General features: G+C 34.5%; 1 protein-coding gene across 1 annotated transcript; it reads left to right on the top strand.

Annotated features, from left to right (window-relative positions):
- The first annotated feature begins 14,859 nt into the window (after window positions 1-14,859).
- On the top strand, window positions 14,860-21,077 carry LOC116115085 (adenylate kinase 1, chloroplastic). Its single transcript, XM_031401225.1, has 4 exons — window positions 14,860-15,233; window positions 19,119-19,259; window positions 19,707-19,979; window positions 20,551-21,077. The coding sequence occupies exons 1-4, from the start codon at window positions 14,931-14,933 to the stop codon at window positions 20,692-20,694; spliced, it is 861 nt and encodes a 286-aa protein (XP_031257085.1). The 5' UTR covers window positions 14,860-14,930; the 3' UTR covers window positions 20,695-21,077.
- Window positions 21,078-25,325: the final 4,248 nt, after the last annotated feature.

Raw genomic sequence — 25,325 nt, 5'->3', positions numbered from 1 at the left:
TTAGAAAACCCTAATCCATTTCTAATTAATTCATTTTTTAGTAGTTATGTTATGGAATATTTAGAAGCTCTGACTATATATCACTCCATTTTTATATTATTTTGTTAATTAAAAAAAATACATGTATCGAATCTTGTTATAAAAAAATTAATTTCAGTTTAAAATCACCCAACGTTTTTACATGTATGTGAATATTGGCTCTTTTATTGTTTGATAATAAGGTATCAAGCCCGCTATACGCACTTCAAGTAATTTTCGGGTTCTATTAAACACTCTACAACAATAGGTTATGTAAGTCACAATGTACAAGCCTAATAGGTTAATAATTCACAAATGTGGTAACTGGTAAATGGCCACAAACATAGAACCTCTGGGTAACACTCTAGATGGTTTAATTCTTGTCATCTAGTCACAAACCAAGTGTTAATATTGATTTCATGTGTGGTATAATTTATCAAATTGATCCTTGCTTGCATAGTAAATACAGGACATAATAAGTACAGTAAAACCTCTCTCTAGTCATAATGTTGGGATCAAACTAATTTACTACTATAGAATGTTATAACTTAATAGAGGTTTAGTTACAAAAAAACTATTTTGATTTTTTATTTTATAATTCATGTTAGTAGTATATATTAGGACTTCAATTAATTATTTTAGTAGTATTAGGATTTCTTATTTACTTTATATTACTGTTTCTTATTTTATAATTTATGTTTTGGTAGTATTAGGATTTCAATAATTGGTTTGGTAGTATTAGGATTTCATTTACTTTTAATATACTTGATTTCTATTTTAAAATTCATGTTGTGTAGTACCAGGATTTTAATTCAGTTTTAGTATTAGTAGGATTTCAATTCATTATTTTAGTAGTAGTATTAAGATTTCTTATTTACTTATTTTAGTAGAAATTATGATTAGCCTGCTATAAATAGGGTTGTTTGTTTCAACTTATCAATCAAGTTTTCAATAAAATCTTCCACCAATTCAAGTGATACCTTTCTTCTTCCTCTAGCAAATCAATCATGCCACCCAAAGTTATACACGAACTCAATTGACCGAAAGTATTCATGTTGAGTTGTGAAAATGAAAGAATCAAACCCTACTTGGAAGCAAAAAGATCTTTGAAGTGGTTAGAAGATACTCATGGTGTTCAGGTATCACAAGCAGCAATATCTAAGATACTCAAATGATCAATTAACCTCCTTCAAGAAGAAGGTTGTTGAACACAGAAACAAAAAGTTCAAAGATGGTAAAGTACCCAGCAATGGAGTATGCCCTCTATGAATGGTTTGTATGTCATCAAGAGCATGTCAATATGAATGGTGAATTGTTAAAAGAGAAGGGAAATAATTTTCTAAGGAAACTCATCCCGAAACTACCTCGTTTGAATTTTCAAATGGATGGTTGAAAAAGTTCAAGCAACGACATGCAATTCATTCTTTGTCGTTTTGGGGAAAGGTTTCAGTAATATGGAGAAAATTGAAGCTAGTTTGCCATCAATAAGAGAGGAATTAGACAAATGGGCTTGGAGGACATTTATAATATGGATGAAACTGGCTTATTTATCGAATGCAAGTCGATAACTCTATTGCAACAAAGTAGTTGGAGGGCCGAAGCAAAATAAAGAGAGGATTACAATTGTTATTTGTGCAATGGCGATGGCTGACAAACTTCCGCTTTGGGTCATCAGTAAGTTTCTTAATCCAAGATGCTTTAATAATGTTAACCATGATAATCTCAATTGCAAGTATCGAGCGAATTCAAATGCAGGATGACATCTTTGTTTTTTATGGAATGGCGTAAGTGTTTGATAGCTGTTTGGGTAGAAATGTCTTGCTTAGAGGTGGAAAAGCAACTGGCCCGACCCGACTGCGGAGGGTTGTTTTAATGGCGGGTCAGTCCTGACCTGCCGGTAACATGGGCGGCCGGGTTAGGCCTGCAATGTTAGGGAATTGGCTGGCCCAACCCGGAACACCAACCCTAACCCGCGAGTTAGGCCGTGGGTTGGGCCAGGTTAACCCGCTTTTTGATTTTGATTTTGATTTTTTTTATTTTGTTTTGTTTTATTTTGTTTAAGTTTAAATGTTTAATTAACTTTTCAAATGAATAATTAACAATTATAAATGAATAAATGTAATTGTTTTTAGTTATTGTTAATTTCTTTTCAAATATCAATAATTAAATTAAATAATTTTTTTTTTGTTAACATTCCAAATATAATTCAATTTTAAACATTAAAATTGTAATATAAGAATAATTAAATTATTCATTTATTAAAAAAAAAATAAGAATATAATAATTATTGCCACGTTAAAAACCTCACCAAGAAAAACCCAATAGGACAAAGATTGGTAAGAAAAAAAGAGTGCAATAATTGACAATAATTTACAAAACAACTAATTTTGGGTTCACTAGGACCTCCTCATTCGTATCATCTTATATACAAAATTGAAATGATTCTATAAAGTATCGTCGACAACCTCATATGACCTTGATGACGCGACATTTCCCAATCTCGAAGACATGTGAGGACTTCAATCATTTGTGTGAAAGTTTAGTTCTCCTTTCATTTAAAATTCTTTCACTTGCACTAAATGTTTGTTCGGATGAAACGGTTGAGACAGGAACAGCGAAAACATCCAAGGCAAGTCTTGATAATACCGGAAAATACATTTTCTGACTCTCCAATAGTCTAAGAGATCAATGTTGGCTCTCTGTGTGGATCTATGGTAACATTTCAGGGGTTGCACAATATTGTTGAAGCTCATTACTCTGGATTGCATGGAAGACAGTACATTAGTTGTTGTGTTGGTGGAGCTTCTGAAGAGGAGGCTGTGCTTCGGATTCAGGTCCTCTTCGGCCTATTCAGTGCACCCCAAGAGTAGAGTCTTCATTTATTTTCTCTGATGCAGCTTTCCTGGATGTTTCGCCTCTTTGCGGGTTCCCATACCTATTTTCATACTGGAAATATACTTCGAAAAGTGTATTTTTTACCTCTCCTATTTGATTGGTTATATACTTCGGTTTGTAAATTTTCACATAAATTGTCAAAACATTTTCTAAACGCTAATTTAATTCTTGGACCAAATATAGCACCTAAATAATAAGAAAATGAATAGGTTCCTAATATTTTAAAAAAAAAAAATTCCATTGCCTTTATTGGTGCATTTAAAATTACATTGTCTTTGTTTTTTATAAATAACTCAGAAATTTTTATAATTGTATGTATTACCAATGGACTAGTAGGATAATAACACAAGAAAGTTATAAAGTGGATTGGTAAAAAGTTTTAAGAAAAGAATGAAATACTTTAGCTATTTGCCAATCATTTTCTACCAAATAATGAAGACACTATTTATTTGTACAAAATAACTAAAATTAGCATAAGGTAAACATGAATCAGCATTAAATAAGTACTATTCCATCTAACAGGCATGTCTAATGCAAAGTTTAGGAGACATATTGATTTTATATAAGCGTCTTGAAATTCAGCATTCTTTTATTATCTAGTAATCCAAGCTAAACAATCTCTAATTCTATTAATATTTTTAATTGTTTTCATACCACTTCACAATTAAAATATAACATGGTATGTACAACGGTGGTGAAAAAACTTCAAATTGTTATATAAAAGATAATTACTTTGAAAATAATTTATAGTTTTACTATTAGAACTTGCATTATTAAATAACTTATCACTTTACTAAAAACTAAATCTTCTAAAACTTCAACAATTTTATTATAAATTTGTTCACCACTATGATCAAACATCCATTAATCTAAATCCTAATAAAGATTTATTTAATTTACATTCATTATCAAATAATGACTAGTCACACAAATATAATCTTGTAACTTACCACTCCAAATATTGGCAGTTAGAGGCACACTACAATGACAAGTATGTATTTATTTTTTAATTCTAAATTCATTTTTTAAACAATTTTATTAAATATTTCTAGTTGCAGTTTTAGAATAACTTTTAAATCCTAGAAAAAATGAATTTTGAACAAATCTTTCAAAATATTTATCTTCAGCCATATTAATAGGTTGATCTATTGCAGCAATATATAAAGCTAACTGTTCCCTATATACATCAGAATTATAACGCCAATTAATACCCATATTAGTTATTTGAGTTTGATTGCTTTCTCTATTTCCATGTCGATTAATATATTTATTAGCATGCCTTTTTAAAGTACTAGTACCATTACCTGAATCAGCTTTATAAATATTTTTACAGTATTTGCATCTCGCTTTCTTGACTTGAACACCATTTTCTGTCTCGTAAAACTTGTCAAAATTCGCCCAAACGTCTGATGTGTGTCTATCTTCGCTTTCGACGGCAGTTGATGAGCCCGCCTCAGCTTGAGATGAAGTTGGATGAGCACGACGATTACGAAGACGACTTTTAGAACCACCGGGAGCTGTTGGAATCGGGGGCATATTTTGAGGTGTATCGGATTATGAGAATGGGAAAGCAGGACTATTTGAATCTCCTGCTGCATTTATGTTAGTAAAATCAGCGAGACTAGGGCTAGGAGAGTAGTTTCCTTCATCATTGTAATTGATGGGAGAGAAATATCTATCCATTGTAGTTGAAAAAAAAAATTGATGTAGAAGAAAAAAAAATTAAAGAAAGAGAATTGGAATATGGAAATTGGAATTTGGAAAATTGGAAATATGAATTAAAAATTGCAAAAACTAATAAAAATTAAAATACGAGCAAATTGATAACAAAGAGATTAAGAGAATAAATGAATAATTGAGNGGTTTGGTTGTTTGCACGCTCAATCTCTTCTCTGGTGACGAGCTCTTTTCTAGCGACCATGTCACCGAAGATTACTCCTAGAATCACCATTCACTCCATCGGCACGTCCTCTCCAAAACCCTTAACATTCCCAACGCCCTATGCTCGTCAAGCGCTGCTGGTCATCATTGCCTTTTTTTCCTAGGATTTGGGTTTTTTGTTTGATTGATGAATTGGGATTGACCTGATTGGGTGTTTGATTGTTGGAAGATGAAAAATGAAGGTTGTTAGGAGTGTTTTCTAGCTTGTGTGTGGTTGATTTTCAGTCACCGACACTCCCAAAGCTTCAACCTTTCCCCGTTTTCCTCTTGCATGCAACCTTTTTGACAAGAGGTCGAGCTCAGTCTAGCACTTTCCAGCCAAGCATGCGCAACAAGGTGGTAGTCTGCCTAACACAAACCAACAAAAACAGCCACAAGACTAACCTGATTGGTGAGCAAGGCAACACAAAGAGATGGAATCCAGGTGAGCTTTTGCGTTCTAGGTAGGATGCACGAGAGTTCACAGACATGAGAAGGGTAGGTTGGTTGGGGAATTTTTACGAACAGGTGTTGGGTGCCCAAAAAATGACCAGTGGACGACAAACGAGGAGTGGGGAAAGTCGATTGAATGGTGGGTTTTTAAGAAGGGGTGAAGGGGGTTCTAGTAGTTGTGGAAGGGTGAATTTTTTGTGTGATAATTGATAAGAGACAAGCCTGAAAGATAGGTGTTCCCAGAAAAAAAAATGGATATTTTCTGGCGATCAGAGAGTGAAAATGGGTGGGTTGAGGTCAGTTAGAGGTTAATTTGGTCTTCACAATGAAAATTATTGTAATTAACGGAATTTTTAATAGAATATAATGTTGGAGTAGTAAAATGATATCTTAAAAATCGTGAGAAAAAGTCATTCTCTAATTATAAGTACCTATAGTCCAATGTGGTATTACCACAACATAACAACATCACTTAGATATAAAATTATTAATAGAATTTCAATTTCATAACGTTATTAATAGTGTCATAATATCAACTATTAAATTTAGGATACTTCATAAGATATCTGGCAATGTTTAGTGTTGATTTAATGGAGTTTTGCTCCCAAATTGGTGCTTGAGAAAGAAGTAGAAGTGTATCCAAATAGAGTTTGAGTATGCATGCAATTGTTTGATGAAAATCCGAAGAGAAAACATGTTACATGGTGGCCTGTCATAGCTTACCTTCTGAGTGATTTTTGGGCATCTTATCGATTGAACTGGGTTGAGACCTAAACATAAAAGCCATGTCTCTTAGCTTTAAACGAGACTAAGATCGTAGCAATCCGATGTGTATAACCGAGATATGCCTTCTTGAATATGACCTGTGCAGAATGACTACCTCAAAATATTTTGTTGTTTTATGGAATATGGTGTGGTAGAAAATACTAGTTCTCTAATGATATTTTTAATGTCATAATGTATTCTTGCATTCTCACATTTGCATTTAGAAAGAATAGCAAGAATGAGCATAGTTCCATGACATACACATGGATGCGAATAGTAAAGAATAAAGAAAAAGAAAGAAAAGAATTAATCGTAAAAAGATAAGAGAAGAGAAGGTTGTTGCGATGAGGAACCCGTGAGTGGCAGAGAAGAATAGTCCCACATACACGCCGCCTTCAGTGAGCGGCCTCAGAATCAGAGAAAGAAGTAAATATACAGTTCGTTAGAAGTGTATGTGGATGAAAACTGTACCAACGAAATTTACCTACATGCACGCCCTCTTCAGTAGCGGCCTCATAATCAGAAAGAAGAGTTGTACAGTCCGATATAAATGAGGACTGTACCCACTCACATGGCCAGGGTTCCGAATCCGCCTCTAACCGAGTCGATCGGCATAGAAAGAAATAAAGAAAGAACAGAAAGAAAGAAAGAAAAAGAATAGAACACAAAAAGAAAGAACGAAATAGAAGAAAGAAAGAATAGAAAACATAAAGAAAGACAGAAGAGAAACAGAAAACAGAAAGAAATTGCATTCTTTATGCATTATGCACATGCATATGGTATTCATATTATTCAGAATTAGTTTCTCCAATCATGTTACATGTTAGTAGTGAGAAACAAGAATAGATAAAGAACAGAGAGAAAGAACAGAAAAAGAATAGAGAAAGAACAGAGAAAGAACAAAGAGAAAGAACAGAGAGAAAGAACAGAGAAAGAAAGAGAAAGAATAGAAAAGAACAGAGAAGAAGAGAGAAGTGTTGATGTAAGGAAAGAATTCAGAATATGAGCAACAGAGATGAAGGGTAGCATAACAGGTTACTTACTGAGCAATTAGTGGTCACCCGTTGTTTTCAAATTTTTGCAAGTAATAGATGAGATGCGGTCGTTTGGAATATCAACATACGAAAGGGTCGGACAACAGTGCGAGCTTCTTGAGAAATTATTTATACTATGTATAGTTTATATATATATAAAGAAAAAATTGGGCCCATTATTTATACTCATTACATGTATATTTTTGTAATATTTATATTTAGTGAGTTTTACTGTTTATTTTACAAGTATACTAGCTAGAGAGACAGAGTCATTACAGTAACACATCTAGATGGTTAAATTCTTGTCATCTAGTCACAAACCAATTGGTAATATGATTTTCAGTGTGGTAATTTTATCAAATTGATCCTTGCTTGCATAGTAAATGCAGGACATGATAAGTATTAGAGTATGAATAATAATAACAAAACATTGTAAATCATACGGATGGGAATTACAAGGTTTGTATGCTAACATTTGGTTTTGTTATTTTCTAATACTATAAAATTCTAAAATTATATATTTTAGGGCACAATCTCTATAGTATTATGTTTTAAAAATAGAAAAAAAAATAGAATATATGATTATTTTTGTCAGTAGGGTCATATATAGAAAATTAGGTAAACTATGTATGGATGACATGTCAATATGTATTAATTATGAGTAAAAAATGACTTCCCCCCCAAATAATAACCTAATGACACGTTCGCACCATAAACTTTTAAAATACTATTTACTATCCAAAACATAATTTCGTTAGCAAATTTTATGAGACGAAGGACAGGATAGTCAAGAGTTTATTAGAAGTAAGGGCAGGATGGTCTCGATTTACGGTGTGGAATTTCAAAAAATTTAAATATAATTTTCAGAGATATTAAATAGTTTTCGAATATAATTAGGCCGCTTGAAATTTTGATGATCTTCTAGACCTATGAAATTAACCTCGTAAAGGTCTCATCAATTATTTGTTTTTTCCAAAATATATTTAAAAGTAATTAAAGAAGGGTCAAATTAAGTTAAAGTTTCCAGCCAAAATTTTGTGTTAGAAAACCCTAATCCATTTCTAATTAATTCATTTTTATAGTAGTTATGTTATGGAATATTTAGAAGCTCTGACTATATATCACTCCATTTTTATTATTATTTTGTTAATTAAAAAAAAATACATGTATGCGAATCTTATTATAAAAAAATTATTTTCAGTTTAAAATCACCCAACGTTTATACATGTATGTGAATATTGGCTCCTTTTATTGTTTGATAACTAGGGTGTCCAAGCCAGCTTATACGCACTTCAAATAATCTTTGGGTTCTATTAAACACTCTACAGTCCCAATAGGTTATGTAAGTCACAAATGTACAAGTCTAATAAGTTAAGTAATTCACAAATGTGGTAACTAGTAAATGACCACAAACATAGAACCTATAGGTAACTGTAACGCCCACATTGAGGTACATAGCTTTACGTATTCCCTAATACCCTTAGTTGAATTTTGTTAAAGTTATTTTGAATAAGTGTGAAGAAAATGCCTTAAAATTTTATCAGGGGTAAAATGGTCTTTTCACTCATAATTAGTTGAAAAAATGGGGAGTGAAAAGAGATAGAATTTCATGGAGAAGCTAATAAAAATGAGGGCATTATTGTAATTGATTAAGGGACATAGGTGAAATTTCATAGAAAGTGCAAGGGCAAAATGGGAAAGTAGAATAATAAATGAGATATTTTGAGTTCATTCTTGAAAACCTTATCATTCTCTAGTCCCTCACACACCACTTTCATCTCCACATTCTCTCATTTTCTTCATCAAATTTCAAAGGCAATTTAGAGGATTTTTTGTTGGATTTTGGTAGATATTCAATCCTAAGCATCCAAAGGTAAGAGTTCTTGTAATATGATGTGAGATTAATTTTTAAAGTGCTGAATTCTTATAGTTATATGCTTAGGGTTTAAGAAGAAGAAGAAGAGATATACCCAATGAGAGAGTTTCTAGTGTGGAACAACCCAAGATCAAGGTAAGTAAATCCAACCCTAAGTTTGATTTGAGTAAATTTGTAGAGATTTGTACATGTATGTATGTGCTTATGTTTTTGAGAAGTTTTGATGAGATTGATACTTGATGATAATTAAAATTCAGCCATGAGAATGTAGACTTTGCCTATCTGGTGATTGATGGAAGTTTGGTTGAATTTAGAAAGAGTTTGAGTAGACTTTATGGAGTGTAGTTTCNGAGAGAATGAGAGAATTTGAGTTGTGAGAAAAATGTGAGAGTTTAGCGCCAATTTATAGAAAAAAAGGGGAAAGAAAAATGACGAAAAATACCCCTCCAACAGCTATAAAACGGCTATATTTCAAGGGTAAAGGGATAATTTGAAAAATAAAATAAATTTTTTTTTTGGCCAACCCAGCGAGTTGGCGGGTCTCTTTCAAAAGAGACAAAACAGCAACCCATCGGGTTGCGGGTTACCATTTTGCAACCCGGCCCGCCCGGGGGTTGCTGCCGGGTTAGGGTCAACCCGGACTGCCATCTTGGCGGTCTGGGTTCAACCCACTTCGTTACGGGCCGGGTTAGGCGGGTATGGCAGTCCGGGTTCAACCTGCTTCGTTACGGGTCGGGTTAGGGTTGACCCGCCTAACCCGGCCTATTTGTTCCACCTTTAGTCTTGCTTATATTGGATAATTGTACCGCACATGGCAAAAAGGAGAATCTCCCCCACTTCATCATACAACTGTTCTGCTCCTACCACCAGCCTTGTGATGCAGACATTATTAGAAATTTCAAAGGTTATTATCAGCAGTGCTTTAATCACTTACTTGTGAAATGGATAGAAGATCATGTATTGGAACCAGAAAAGATAAGTATCCTTGATAGAATTGTAAATGCAGTTACTACATGGTCAATTGATGTGAAAGCACAGACAATTATCAATTGTTTTAAGCACTATAAAATTAGGGCCCCCGATATCAATGAATTGCAAGTTACAAATGAACTGGATGAGGAGAATAGAAGAGTCATTGTAGAATTGAGTGATCAGATTTGACAACTTCACTACGCTAATCGAATGGATATTAATGTCTTTCTCGATCATCCAAATGAGTAACAAGTCGCATATGTTTTAACTAAATAAGAAATCATTGCTGCAATTAGACAAGAAGAGAAAGGAAATAATCTTGAGGATAATAGTACATAAATGCAAAAAGTTTCGTGCCATGAAGCTCTAAACATGATGGAGAAGCTAGAAATATTTTGGCTTTAACAAGAAGGTGTTCATGCTAGCGAGTTATTACATACCCGCAAGTTAGAAGATTTGATAACAACTCTAAAGCATAAATCATTGTCCCAAACAACTTTAGATAAATATTTTATTTTATCATAAACCTTTAATATAACATAGCATATATATTTTTTGCAATATATAAATAATTATTACTATGTGGAGGTAACTTTCCTTAAGACGGGAATTAAAAAAATTAAAATTTATTACAATGCAGTGTTTATTCTTATTTATAACTATCCCAAATTGGGAATAGAATTTTTCATAACTATATAGAGTTTATTCCTATATAGAATATCACTATAAAAAGGTTTTACTGTATATAGAGTATGAATAATAATAACAACCATTGTAAATCATATGGATGGTAATTACAAGGATTTGTATGCTAACATTTGTTTTTGTTTATTTTCTAATANAAGAGAAAACATGTTACCATGGTTGCCCTGTCATAGCTGTTACCTTCTGAGTGATTTTTGGGCATCTTATCGATTGAACTGGGTTGAGACCTAAACATAAAAGCCATGTCTCTAAGCTTTAAAACGAGACTAAGATCGTAGCAATCCGATGTGTATAACTCGAGATATGCCTTCTTGAATATGACCTGTGCAGAATGACTACCTCAAAATATTTTGTTGTTTTTATGGGAATGTGGTTGGTAGAAAATACTAGTTCTCTAATGATATTTTTATATGTCATAATGTATTCTTGCATTCTCACATTTGCATTTAGAAAGAATAGCAAAGAATGAGCATAGTTCCATGCACATACACATGGATGCGAATAGTAAAGAATAAAGAAAAAGAAAGAAAAGAATTAATCGTAAAAAGATAAGAGAAGAGAAGGTTGTTGCGATGAGGAACCCGTGAGTGGCAGAGAAGAATAGTCCCACATACACGCCGCCTTCAGTGAGCGGCCTCAGAATCAGAAAGAAGTAAATATACAGTTCGTTAGAAGTGTATGTGGATGAAAACTGTACCAACGAAATTTACCTACATGCACGCCATCTTCAGTCAGCGGCCTCATAATCAGAAAGAAGAGTTGTACAGTCCGATATAAATGAGGACTGTACCCACTCACATGGCCAGGGTTCCGAATCCATGCCTCAACCGAGTCCGATCGGCATAGAAAGAATATAAAGAAAGAACAGAAAGAAAGAAAGAATAGAACACAAAAAGAAAGAACAGAATAGAAAGAAAGAAAGAATAGAACACATAAAGAAAGAACAGAAGAGAAACAGAAAACAGAAAAGAAATTGCATTCTTTATGCATTTATGCACATGCATCATGGTATTCATATTATTCAGAATTAGTTTCTCCAATCATGCTTACATGTTAGTTAGTGAGAAACAAGAATAGATAAAGAACAGAGAGAAAGAACAGAAAAAGAATAGAGAAAGAACAGAGAAAGAACAAAGAGAAAGAACAGAGAGAAAGAACAGAGAAAGAATAGAGAAAGAATAGAAAAGAACAGAGAAGAAGAGAGAAGTGTGATGTAAGGAAAGAATTCAGAATATGAGCAACAGAGATAGAAGGGTAGCATAACAGGTTTACTTACTGAGCAATTAGTGCTCACCCCGTTGTTTTCAATATTTTTGCAAGTAATAGATGAGATGCGGTCGTTTGGAATATCAACATACGAAAGGGTCGGACAACACTGTCGAGCTTCTTGAGAAATTTATTTATACTATGTATAGTTTTATATATATATAAAGAAAAAATTGGGCCCATTATTTTATACTCATCTACATGTATATTTTTGTAATATTTATATTTAGTGAGTTTTACTGTTTATTTTACAAGTATACTAGCTAGAGAGACAGAGTCATTACAGTAACACATCTAGATGGTTAAATTCTTGTCATCTAGTCACAAACCAATTGTTAATATTGATTTTTCATGTGTGGTAATTTTATCAAATTGATCCTTGCTTGCATAGTAAATGCAGGACATGATAAGTATATAGAGTATGAATAATAATAACAACCATTGTAAATCATACGGATGGTAATTACAAGGATTTGTATGCTAACATTTGGTTTTTGTTTATTTTCTAATACTATAAAATTCTAAAATTATTATAATTTTAGGGCACAATCTCTAATAGTATTATGTTTTAAAAATAGAAAAAAAAATATGAAATATAGATTATTTTTGTCAGTAGGGTCATATATAGAAAATTAGGTCCAAACTATGTATTGGATGACATGTCAATATTGTAATTAAGTATGAGTAAACTGACTTGTCCCCACCAAATAATAACCTAATGACACGTTAGCACCATAAACTTTTAAAATACTTTTACTATCCAAACATAATTTCGTTAGCAAATTTATGAGACGAAGGACAGGATAGTCAAGAGTTTATTAGAAGAGGGCAGGATGGTCTCGATACGGTTTGGTTGTTTGCACGCTCAATCTTTCTCTGGTGACGAGCTCTTTCTAGCGACCATGTCACCGAGATTACTCTAGAACACCATTCACTCCATCGGCCACTCCTCTCAAAACCCTTAACATTCCCAACGCCCTATGCTATCAACGCTGTGGTCATCATTGCCTTTTTTCCTAGGATTTGGGTTTTTGTTTGATTGATGAATTGGGATTGACTGATTGGGTGTTTGATTGTTGGAAGATGAAAAATGAAGGTTGTTAGGAGTGTTTTCTGGCTTGTGTGTGGTGATTTTCAGTCACTGCACTCCCAAAGCTTCAACCTTCCGTTTTCCTCTTGCAGCAACCTTTTGACAAGAGGTCGAGCTCAGCTAGCACTTTCCAGCCAAGCATGCGCAACAAGGTGGTGTCTGCCTAACACAAAACCAACAAAAACAGCCACAAGACTAACCTGATTGGGGGGCAAGGCAACACAAAGAGAGGAATCCAGTGGCTTTTGCGTTCTGGTAGGATGCACGAGAGTTCACAGACAGAGAAGGGTAGGTTGGTTGGGGAATTTTTACGAACAGTGTTGGGTGCCCAAAAAATGACCAGTGGACGCAAAGAGGAGTGGGGAAGTCGATTGAATGGTGGGTTTTAAGAGGGGGTGAAGGGGTTCTAGTAGTTGTGGAATGGTGAATTTTTTGTGTGATAATTGATAAGAGACAAGCCTGAAAGATAGGTGTTCCCAGAAAAAAAAATGGATATTTTGCGATCAGAGAGTGAAATGGGTGGGGTGAGGTCAGTTAGAGGTTAATTTGGTTCACAATGAAAATTATTGTAATAACGGAATTTTTATAGAATATAATGTTGAGTAGTAAATGATATCTTAAAAATCGTGAGAAAAAGTCATTTCTATAATATAAGTACCTAAGAGTCCAATGTGGTATTACCACAACATAACAACATCACTTAGATATAAAATTATTAATAGAATTTCAATTTCATAACATTATTAATAGTGTCATAATATCAACTATTAAATTTAGGATACTTCATAAGATATTATCCATTCACAAAATAAAATACGAGAATTTAAAAATGAAAATGTAAACGATCACAACCTATAAAATTAGGGTGCATCAACAAAACTTGGCTTCGTTTGGTTGCCAATTGGGAATACTACTTTTAGTATTCCCAAAAAAGTTAAACAGTAAAAATACCCAAAAACTCACAATATTATTCAACTTTTTTTAAACCCCCTAAATTTGTTAATGTAATTAAATACCCCTAAATATTTTTTAAAAAATTACAAAAACACCCCAATAATCCATATTTACCAGATTCTGGCCACCATTGCCGGAAAATGGTCGGAATCTGGTAGGATGGCGCACTATCGGCTGAATCTGGCCGGTAGTGCGCCGATCTAGCCTTTTCCGGCCAGATCCGAAATCTGGTAGGATGGCGCACTACCGGTTGAATCTGGCTGGTAGTGCGCTGATCTAGCCTTTTCCGGCTAGATCTACGGTGGATCTGACAGAAAAAGGCCAGATCTTTGGCCGTAACCAGTCGGTAACGACGGCCAACAAACGGTCGTCATTGACCATCAACGATGACCGTTTGTTGGCCATCGTTGACGAGCAAATACCGTCAGATCTGGCCGGAAAAGGTCATATCGGCGCACGGTCGGCAAGATCCAGCCGGTCATGCGTCGATATGGCGACCCGGCCACCCTCCGACGGTGGTGGCCGACTGTCCGTATTTGAGAGTGGGTTAAGGGTGTTTTTGTTAACTTTTAATGTTTTATTATAGGGGGTATTTTGTAAAAAAATAAACATAGAGGGTATTTTATAATCTGTAAATCCTACATCGTAATACCCACCCAATTCAACTTTTTAAAAATTTTTTTTCCCAAAAACACAAAATTGTGAACCAAACGGAGCCCATAATTTTAAAATTGTCAAAATTCTCATTTTGTATTAAAAGTTACAGGAATTAATATGGAGAAAATTATTTTATGACTATTTTTGTTGGCCCAATTTTATTTTATTTTATTTCAGGAAAAAAAAAAAAAAAAAAAAAAAAGCAAAATCAGGGTTTGTCCTCGAACATTTGGAAACTATTTACCCTACTAAAGCCAGTAGTGGGAGGTGTATTAACTCGAGTTCCACTTCCGCGGCTGCCGCTCTCTCAAAATCTCTCGAAACAATGGCAGCATTAACCCGCTTTACAAAACCCTCTTCATTATCCCTTTCTAACATATCCAGAGCTTTCTACTTTTATTCTTCTTCTTCAGCCGACGTCGCTCACCACAATCCTCATCCTCAAATCCACCATTTAACCCGTAAAGATCCAAAGGACAGGAATGTTCAATGGGTTTTTCTCGGCTGTCCAGGCGTTGGCAAGGGCACCTACGCCAGTCGTCTCTCGAAGTTTCTTGGTGTCCCTCATATTGCAACCGGTGATCTTGTTCGCGAAGAACTCGCCTCCTCTGGTCCCATGTCTCACCAGGTTCTTTTTTTTTTTTTTTTTTTTTATTCATTTATTTGATTCATGATGTTTTAATTTTCGTCACCGTTTCAATTATATATATGAATCAGTGCTTGTATTACTGTTGCGAAGCTGAACTTCCGGTGTAGTTCTCTTTCGACTTCAGATCTGCTGAAAGAAATGATGATTTCGCATTATATGAGATATTATTTAGTTTAGGTTGTAGAGCTTGATGTCAATTCGATGATATCTTACCATTTTGTTAATAAAGCCGGTAAATTTGTTAGAAACAATGTCGTTCTCATCTTGTAAGTTGGGTTGTCATAATGACGCTTGATTTAATCTTGGCTATCACGTATTTCAACTTACAGTCAGCTGCCTGTAAGGAATATGATTGGTTTGTGGCTGTTAGCGACTTCTCATGATCTATTGGTGTTTGATGCAAAATCTTGTCTGATGTAGGACGACTTCCCTCATAAACCTAGGATTTCTATTGTAATTTGTTTTCTTATTTTGTTAGGTATTCTTAATTTTCCCATTTTACTTTCCTTATGTAAAAAGAATCTAATTATTAGTGAAAGCTACTTCTTATTTTAGAATTAGGCGTTTGTTGTTTATTATTGTTTCTGTTTAGTAAAAAAAACACTGGTGTGATTTTTCTCTAATTCTTGGCATCCTTTTCTTATCTTCCATCTCAATCTCTTGGTTCTGCACAAAAAAAAAAAAAAAAAAACCTATCCTTTTTGCTGCATCAAATAAATTATAAGTTATCGAAAACTGTCCTGCTGCTGACTATAGGAGCCCGTAGTGTGTTGTTTAAACCACTTTCACTCTCAAGTGAGATCTTTGGTTGTTAGACCTAGGAGTAAGAAAGAATTGCTTATTGATGTTTTTATGTTGTATCTTTTGCTAATGAATTACACCTATATTTTTAGTTTCTAGTCTAACAATAATAGAGGTTCAGTAGAAGTGTCTAGATGTAACATTATTAGCACTTTTGGATTATCAATCTTCAATTTGTCTTGGTTTCCTCCTCAACTTTGAGATTATTATCCTATTGAATTTCCAAGCTCTTGGACTTCTTTGTAATAGTTTTTACACTTTTGTCATCAGCCAGTAATTCTTTGACCTATTTTTACCCAGTCGTTTTTATGTGAATTTTCTTGATATACACCTCTAAACCTCTTACTGGTGGGTCTCATAGACAAAAAAAAGTATTTGGAAAATTATTAGAAATTATAGTGTAACTTAGGGTCATTTGGTGGCTGGTGCTACCTTTTGTTGGGACTAAGATCCTCTGAGCAACTCAATTTGGTATGACCTTATGGTGGACTCCTTGAAGTTGTACTCCTTAATATCACCTTTGTTGGGGCTTGGGTTCTCTTGGGAACTTATCCTCTGAATGGACACTCAAATTCTTTTGGTGGACCTCTAGTGTACCTCTTTGAATCCAACGAAGACCAAAAATGTTATCTTTCTTGTTCTAACAGGGAGGCTATTGATGCTACCTTTCTTTTAAGTGAATTTGCTTCTCGTAAGTCTCACCCTTTGTTGAACTAGTTTTGATGTTTTCAGCTTACTATGATTAATGTTTTAATATTTTCTTTCCTTTATAGCTCAATCAAAGAAAGACCCTAAAAAAAACAAAGAAGAGATGGAAACAAGGGTAATCATTAAATTAATGACGTGCTTGGTGTTAGAATAATATTAATTATGGGAATACAATCAATCCTTAATTCTAGGAGTGTATTACCCTTTATTAGGAATACTCTTGCCTTGGTTCCAAGATATTAATGAATCAAAGAATATATCCCTAGGATCAGGGATTGACTATATACCTAGAATTGAGAGATTAGCATGCTAACAGTTAGTTCTTGAGCCCAAAAGAGTTGGCTTGAGTTTCAAAATGGTTTAGTTAGCCTTTACGTTTTGCATTTTGCTCGAAAACGTTCAATTAAATTAATATCATAGTTGAGCAACAATGCTCTATTTAATTAATTTCATAGTTGGCTAACTTCTTCTACTTCATTTTTTATTGCATCGTTCCTTGGTATACCTTGATAGGTAAGATATTTGTTCTTCCTTTGGAAACCAAGAGAAATAGAGAAAGAAAGGCCAAGCAAAAAGTGATATTATGTGTTGTAAATGAGGTGTCTATTTGCCATCTTATAGAAGCCACATGTCATTTGGTGGCATGATTAATTGTAAGCCATGTGTCCTTAAGTTTGGTTACATTTCATTGGTTAGGTGGGTAACTGGAATTAGGATATAAACCTCCTCATCCTACAAATTGTTGTACCAAATTGAAATACAATTGAATGAGAAGGGCTAGGATGCTATTCTCTATCATTCAATTGTCTCATGAAGTATAAGATGCTATTCTCTTCTCACTCAATTGTCTCTCAATTTGGTGCAGCAATTTGTAACGGGTTTATATACTAATTCTAGCCACCCACCTAACCAATGAAATATTGCCAAACTTGAGGACACATGGCTTGAATTTACATTTAATCATGCCACCAAATGACATGTGGCTTCCATAAGATTGTGAAAAGAATAGTTACATAAGAGAATCTAACTCTGATTTATTTAAGTCTAACCAAAGTTGTGTTCCCTAGAGAAGTTAAGTCCCAACAAAAGATGAAATCCTAAACAATACACTTTTTGTGTCTAAATGAGCCCACTAGGAGTCCATGAGGATATAAATACTTGGGAGAAAGTAAGTCCATCAAGTAGGATATCACTAGCTAGAATCGGAATGGTTCTGTTTCCTTTTTGGGGTTGTTTGGCTCTTATAGATCCTATAGTTAATCTATCTTTTTACCCAACCTACTCTAGAGTTTCCATGTCTCTCTTTTTAAATTATGTTTTCCTCCTTCCTCAAGGCTGATATGGCACCTTAGTGGATAACTAATCCACTTTTATTCTTATCTCCTTCCATCAATAAACTTTTTTCATTTCCTTTATATATTATATAATTGGATGATTCTTTTAGTATAATTATTTTAAGCAAATCTAATAATTTTAGAATCCTGCAAGTGCAAAGAAATTTAGAGGACATAAATCTTGAAATGGAGTAAGAAATAATAAACCAGAAGTTTCCAACAATTGGATTCTCTTTGAGGTTATATAGATTGGAGAACCTAACCATGTTGTTTGTTAGTTCTACCACCTGTAGATCCAAGATAGAGAAAATAATTTTTGATGGCCAAGGTAATAGTTGCATTTTCATAGGTGATGCAAAAATCTTGACACAGAAAAAAAAAGTCCATTGAGAGTGGATCAGAATCAGATGAGTTGGATATTTGGTTGCGGGACCACAATTAATAGCTTGTGAAAAGAAACTAAAAAAAACTTAATTGGGATTTTCATGTTAGTACATTCCCAGCAAATTATACCTCTGTTTATAGTTGCTAGTCAGATAGCAGTGGAGTTTCATTTGGAGTATTATGAACTATGTTATCTGCACTTTAGGGTTATTGACTTCTAGTTTCTCTTAATCTCTTTCTCAATTTTTTGGATTCTTTAAGTAGTTTTTAACTTCTACATGAGTGGCTATGATGTTTTCGTTACTCTATGCTAAGATGACTAATTTTTTTCTGGCATATGTTATGCAACAATTACCATTCATGTGTCTAGGCTTTAGGAATGGCGTTACATGGTCCTCTTTAGTGGGTATTGTTGTCCGGTAAATGAAATTCAAGTGCAAATAGTAGCATGATATTTTAAATCAAATGAAGTTCTTGAAACTGTAGCATAGGCCCTTTTTTTTCGTTTTTCAGTGTTAACTATTTGACTTTTGACATTTTAAAAGTAATAGGGTTCAGTCCAAGTGGGCTCTTATGTGTTATGTTATTATTTTTATCTGACTAAAATATTTCATTTTCTCTTTTTCGTTTTCTGCAGCTTGCTGAGATTGTAAACCAAGGTAAGTTGGTTTCAGATGAAATCATATTCAACTTATTGTCAAAGAGACTTGAGGCTGGGGAAGCCAAGGGGGAATCAGGTTTTATCCTTGACGGTTTTCCTCGAACAGTAAAACAAGCGGTGAGTATCCTTCTCTTGATGAAGACCAATTATTTTGCTTTCTGCTTTGTAAATCTTATCTGATTTCGTATAGTTTACCTGTGGTACTTGTTTTCTGGGTTTGGCCAATTATCTTTCTAGTACTTCCAATAGATCACCCACATGATTTTATGCTCTTCTAAGCCCAAGACTAGTTGGTTGTTCAAATGTTTCATGGTATTATGAAACTTGATGCACCTAATTAGAATATATTACTTATTTATGACATTCTCCAATCATGAGTACCAACCAAGTGAGGTGCTTCATCCTTTGGTCTACAACAGATACTGCCTCTAACAATAGAATTAACTTTGAAACTCTTTGTGGTCTCACTTTTCTTGGCCCAATGGGTCTCTGTGTTCTTCTCTTTTTCTCCCTGTAGTCATATCATTGTTAATGCTCAGATTGCTTGTTTGTCTATGTTTTTAGGAAATACTGGAAGGAGTAGCCGATATTGATTTGGTTGTCAATCTGAAGCTGCGGGAAGATGTCTTACTTGAGAAATGTCTTGGAAGGAGAATGTGCAGTCAATGTGGGGGAAATTTCAATGTGGCTTCTATTAATGTCAAGGGTGAAAATGGTAACCCGGCTATTAGCATGGCTCCACTTCTTCCCCCATCCCATTGTATGTCAAAGCTCATCACCAGGGCAGATGATACTGAAGAAGTGGTGAAAGCACGACTTCGTGTATACAATGAAAAGGTGTCAATTTGTTTACAAAAAGTCTTGGGTCATTTTTACGACCATCTAATAAAATTTCGTGATACGCATTTAATATTTCTTTCTCTCACCTAACTGTTACTATGATTGGCAAATTTTGAAATAACTGTATATGCAGTTAGATTTTATTGGATAACTGTATGGATAGTGTGGTTTGCTTGTCTACCAAAGATTTCTCATTTATTTATACTTCTTATTGAGAACATGTGCAAAACACATTGAAATTGGTAAGATTCCATACTTTTATTTCTTTAATAGATCGGAATTGGTTTTTACCTTTAAACATTTTTTTGTGTATGAGAATTGCATATTCATCAGCATGGCTAATTCCTTTAGGGTATATGCAGTCAAGCTTTTTATGTACATTTATCAATAGATCGAAATTATGCTATCAGGAAATAATGTTTTTAACAGTTTTAGCTGTAGTTATGTGTTAATATAGAGGTGGTTAATGGATTTTGCTCAAGTTCTGTCAAAAAATAGTGATTGATTATGTTTTCCTCTTGTTTGCAGTGCTGCTAATTTCTCTAATTTTCTGTTGCTGTGCTTGCAGAGTCGGCCTGTGGAAGATTTCTACCGCGGTCAAGGAAAATTGTTGGAATTTGATCTGCCTGGTGGAATTCCTGAATCCTGGCCAAAGTTGCTGGAGGCCCTAAATCTTGATGACTATGAGGAGAAGCAGTCTGCTGCGGCATAAACTATTAAAGACATAATGTACTTTTTAATAGTAAGTCTTGTTATTCTTTGCATGTAAAAAGATTGCATGCTTATAAATTTTGCATGAGGAAGAGAAAGAAATTTTATTACCTTTCTTGAATTAAAATAATTAAGATCTAACCATCCTTTAGATCACAAACAATGCCTTGTTGGGCTACAGTATCTTCATATTAGAAAGATTTTTTTGCTGCAATTTGACAGAGAGGGAGAGAGTAGTCATCACCACATTATTTTTTATGGTAACAATAAGAGTTCTGACAGTGGAGATTGATATAATGATACTGTGTTGCTAGTTATAAGTTATGACAATACTGTATTGCTGTAACTGAATATCATGGTTACAGAATTGAATTGTTTTTTGAAGTGCTGGCGCCATGTTCAAAAGTTTCGAGATGGAATACTTGCTAGGGACATGTTAAATGAAAACTTGATCTTATCTCTCCCTCCCACATATTCCTATAATATCCTGAAAATTGTGTTGTCAATGTCATACTTTTGAAATTATTTATTGTGTGTTTTCTGCTATCATATGATGCAGCTTCCACTGTTATCAACTTATCATAAAACACAACTTAAACCTGTGTTTGCCAAAATCAGAATTACCATTGCAGCTAGCCGAGCTGGTTGGCAATAGTTTGCCAGGCAGTAAGTTAACACAGCTGCATACATTAATTGGGACAAACAACCAGCTCTTGATTGCGAGAGTGGCAATGAAGATAGACTTAGCACCCACATGTTATTGAAAGATCCTGATAATTGTATTGTCAATGGCTTACTTCCTTTTGAAATTATTAATTGTGTTTTCTGCCACACATTTGGATGAATTTGGTTATCGGTTGTGTTTCTCCTATTATATGATGTCTCACCCACTGTTATCATAAAATACAACTTAAACCTGTGTTTGCCAAAATCAGAATTACCATTGCAGCTGGCCGAGCTGGTTGGCAACAGTTTGCCAGGCAGTAAGTTAACACAGCTGCATACATTAATTGGTACAAACAACCAGCTCTTGATTGCGAGAGTGGCAATGAAGATAGACTTAGCACCCACATATTATTGAAAGATCCTGATAATTGTATTGTCAATGGCTTACTTCCTTTTGAAATTATTAATTGTGTTTTCTGCCACACATTTGGGTGAATTTGGTTATCGGTTGTGTTTCTGCTATTATATGATGTCTCATCAACTGTTATCATAAAACACAACTTAAACCTGTGCTTGCCTAAACAAGAATTACCATTGCAGCTGGCCGAGCTGGTTGGCTATAGTTTGCCAGGCAGTAAGTTAACACAGCTGCATACATTAATTGGGATGCACAACCAGCTCTTGATTGCTGAGGGTTGCAATGAAGATAGACGTTCCCACACATGTACATAAATCGTAATTAGATTCTGAATTGTTGAATGAAAGTGTCGTCTGTGAAGAAAGTCTTTGATAGCGATTTCAATATAATCTGTGAGGATTTTGGTAGTAGAATAAGCAAAAAAGTACTCAAACAGAAAGGACTGGTGAGCAGGTAAATGAAACAGCATCTTCTTTTTTTTAACCAGAAAAAAGAAAGACGTGTCCTGGATATGCCAATTTAAAGATAGCCATAATAATGTGAGTGAAAGCTGAATATGCAAAAAGAGGCTATTTGTGGCTGTCTTGACTTAATGTTACAATCAAGGCATATATTCGTGCCTGCGTTTGGGCTTTTGAGCAGAAATTGCTTGGAAATCAAGTTCCTTTAAAGTCAAAACAACTTTCTTTTTCTTTTTTTACTGGGATGTTCTTAAGATAAGTGTTGAATGTGTTAATGTATCTAATCTTTGATTATGATGCATTCTTGAAGCACTTTTGTCGTTTTATTAAAAGTAAGTGCTTTATTACTTTGTCGTTGGTGATCATAATTAGCCTAACAAATTATAGTAACAATTTGACTTTTTAATAAAGGGGAGAATGACAATTTCCCACCAAGGTTTAGTGTAAGCAAGTTTTCCCCACCAAAATGGATGTAAAAAACAAGTTTTCATCCATCATTAAGATGTTAGTGAAATTTGTTAACTGACATGGTATAGTCAGTATAATTGTAATGATGAAAATATCTTTAATTATTTGAATCTAAATCAAAATCCATACCCACATCCAAACTGAAACACTACTCCATTATGAATTTCTTCAAATCCAACTTCTCTCTCTACCCCTTACCATTGTTGTGGCCACAATGGTGATCTTACAAGGCCACTATTGCTGGAACGATGGTTTTTGAGCAAGGCCACCATTATCAGTCCTTAGAGCCTTACCATACAAACCGAACCTCATTTTTTCTCAACCCAATGAATGGAAACAATCATCAAACATCAAAGAATCCAAAATCAAATTAAAAAAAAATAAAAAAAATCAAGCTTTATTGATTGTTCTTCTCGGTCAAATAGGTTTGACTTGGTTTGATCGAGTTTGACCACTACGCACTCCACCCCTACCAATCGTCGTGTTCTTTACTAGTCCCTAGAGCCTCACCCTACCAACCTTTATATTTTTTGCAGAGGCATTTGTTGCCAACGATCGGTGATAGAATTGCACCAATCTAGGTGCAATTTGCCTGAAATCGCACTTAGGGTGGTGTGATTTTGCTGGAATACCCATATTCAACACTTCAACTCCCTACCATCAACAATAATAATATTTTCGCAATCAACCGCAAAAATAGAAACTCATTCAACACTTCCTATCAAAAAATTATTTTACATATTCCACTCTAAACCACTTTTTTAAAACCCGATTCAACTTGACTGGTTTAATCGAGACCCGAGGCCTCACTAGGTCGGGTTTACATTATTCATATTCATCCCAAAACCCTAGAATTTGGGATGATGATTGGCGAACAATTGAAGGTCGGAATGTTAGGGCTTTTGAAGAGAAAGTGCCGATGAATGTAATGGTGGCAACGAAATTGATTTCGGATGAGTAAATCGGTCAGAAATTGAAAAACACTGGCGGCGGCAACAATCGGCTTTTTTCGACAATTGGTGAGGCTAAGAGGGTGGGGTGAGGTGCGTTTTGGTCGAAAGGAAGAGGGTCGTATTTTTGGGGTGCTGGGGAGGGTTGTCGACGTCGACATCGGTGAGATCTGGCCTGGAATGTCGATGCCGGCGTCGGTGAGATTTGGCTGAAATCGAATCGATATTGGCCAAATCTTGGGTAGATTTTCAAGGGAATGGACTCAAGGGACAATTGGGGTTCCATTTGGGGTGTTGCTGCCGCCAACCAGTCGCTAGCCGATTTGTATTTGGGGTGTGTTTGCTAAATTTCAAACCTATGGGGATATAACTGTAATTTTTAAGAGTGTATTTGCTAAATTTTAAAACTTTTTGTTAGCCGGTTTGACTAGTTGGTCAAACCGGTTAAACCAATCAACTTGGGACTCGGTAATGTCGTCGGGTTTCATCCCGTGTTGGGTTTTAACTTTTAAAACATTACTCTAAACAACAAATAGTAAAAAACAAAAAAGGTAGAGACAAGAGACAAGGAGAGGAAGTGGAGGAGAAAGTTGATAAGAGGAAGAGAGAGAGAAAGAGATGGAGAAGAGAAGAAACGGAGAAGAAAGGTGGAGGCAAAGGAGACGAAAAAAATAAAAAGAGAAAGAGGAAATATAAAATTTACCATTTTGTCCTATTTAGTTAAATTTAATAGACAAATTGTAACACCCACATTGAGGTACGTTATTTATGTTCTAATACCCTTAGTTTTACTTGTTGAAAGGTGAAAGATTGAAAACTTAGAATTTGCAAACTTCGCCGCGACATTGTACACACTGCCCAAATCGTGCTTTTAGAATTACAGACTTCGCCGCGGTCAGGAAAGAAGTTTGCCGCGGCAATGTATGCTCTGGAATGTCTTGCCGAGGCGAAGAAAAAGCTTCGCCGGGGCAAAGAACTCTCTAGAATTTTTTGAGAAAATTCTGGAAACCTTGCTCAAGGGCAAAATAGTCATTTCACTCATAATTAGTTGAAGGTGTGGGGAGTGAAAAGTAGTAGAATTTCATGGAGAATGCAATGGAATAAGGGCATTACTGTAATTGACTGAAGGGCAAAGATGAAATTTTATAGAAAGTACAAGGGCAAAATGGGAAAGTAAAAGTAATATTATGTGATATTAAGGGTTCAAGAATTGAAACCCTACCATTTTCTACTCCCTCACACACCACCTTCATCCCCAATTCTCTCAATTTTCTTCACCAAATTTCCAAGGAAATTTATAGGATTTTGGTAGATTTTTAATCCTAAGCATCCAAAGGTAAGATTCTTGCACCAAGATGTAAGATTAATTTTTTTTAAAAGTGTTGAATTCTTATAGTTTATATGCTTACGATTTAAGAAAAAGAGGAAGTCTACCAAAGAGAGAGATTCTAGTGTGGAACTACTCAAGTTCAAGGTAAGTAAATCCAACCCTAGTCATGATTTGAGCAAGAATTGGATAGAGGAATTTTTATATACATTTATGTGCTTGAATGTTGAGAATTGTTGATGGAATTGATGTTGAGTGTTAGTTAGAATTCCACCATGAAAAGTAGTGTTTAGTATGAGATGAATTGGTGGAAGTTTGAAGAAGTTATGAAAGAGTTGGAAT

This window comes from Pistacia vera, unplaced genomic scaffold (assembly GCF_008641045.1).
Source record: "Pistacia vera cultivar Batoury unplaced genomic scaffold, PisVer_v2 Contig122, whole genome shotgun sequence".
Taxonomy (NCBI): Eukaryota; Viridiplantae; Streptophyta; class Magnoliopsida; order Sapindales; family Anacardiaceae; genus Pistacia; species Pistacia vera.
This window is presented reverse-complemented; position numbering and strand designations above follow the sequence as displayed.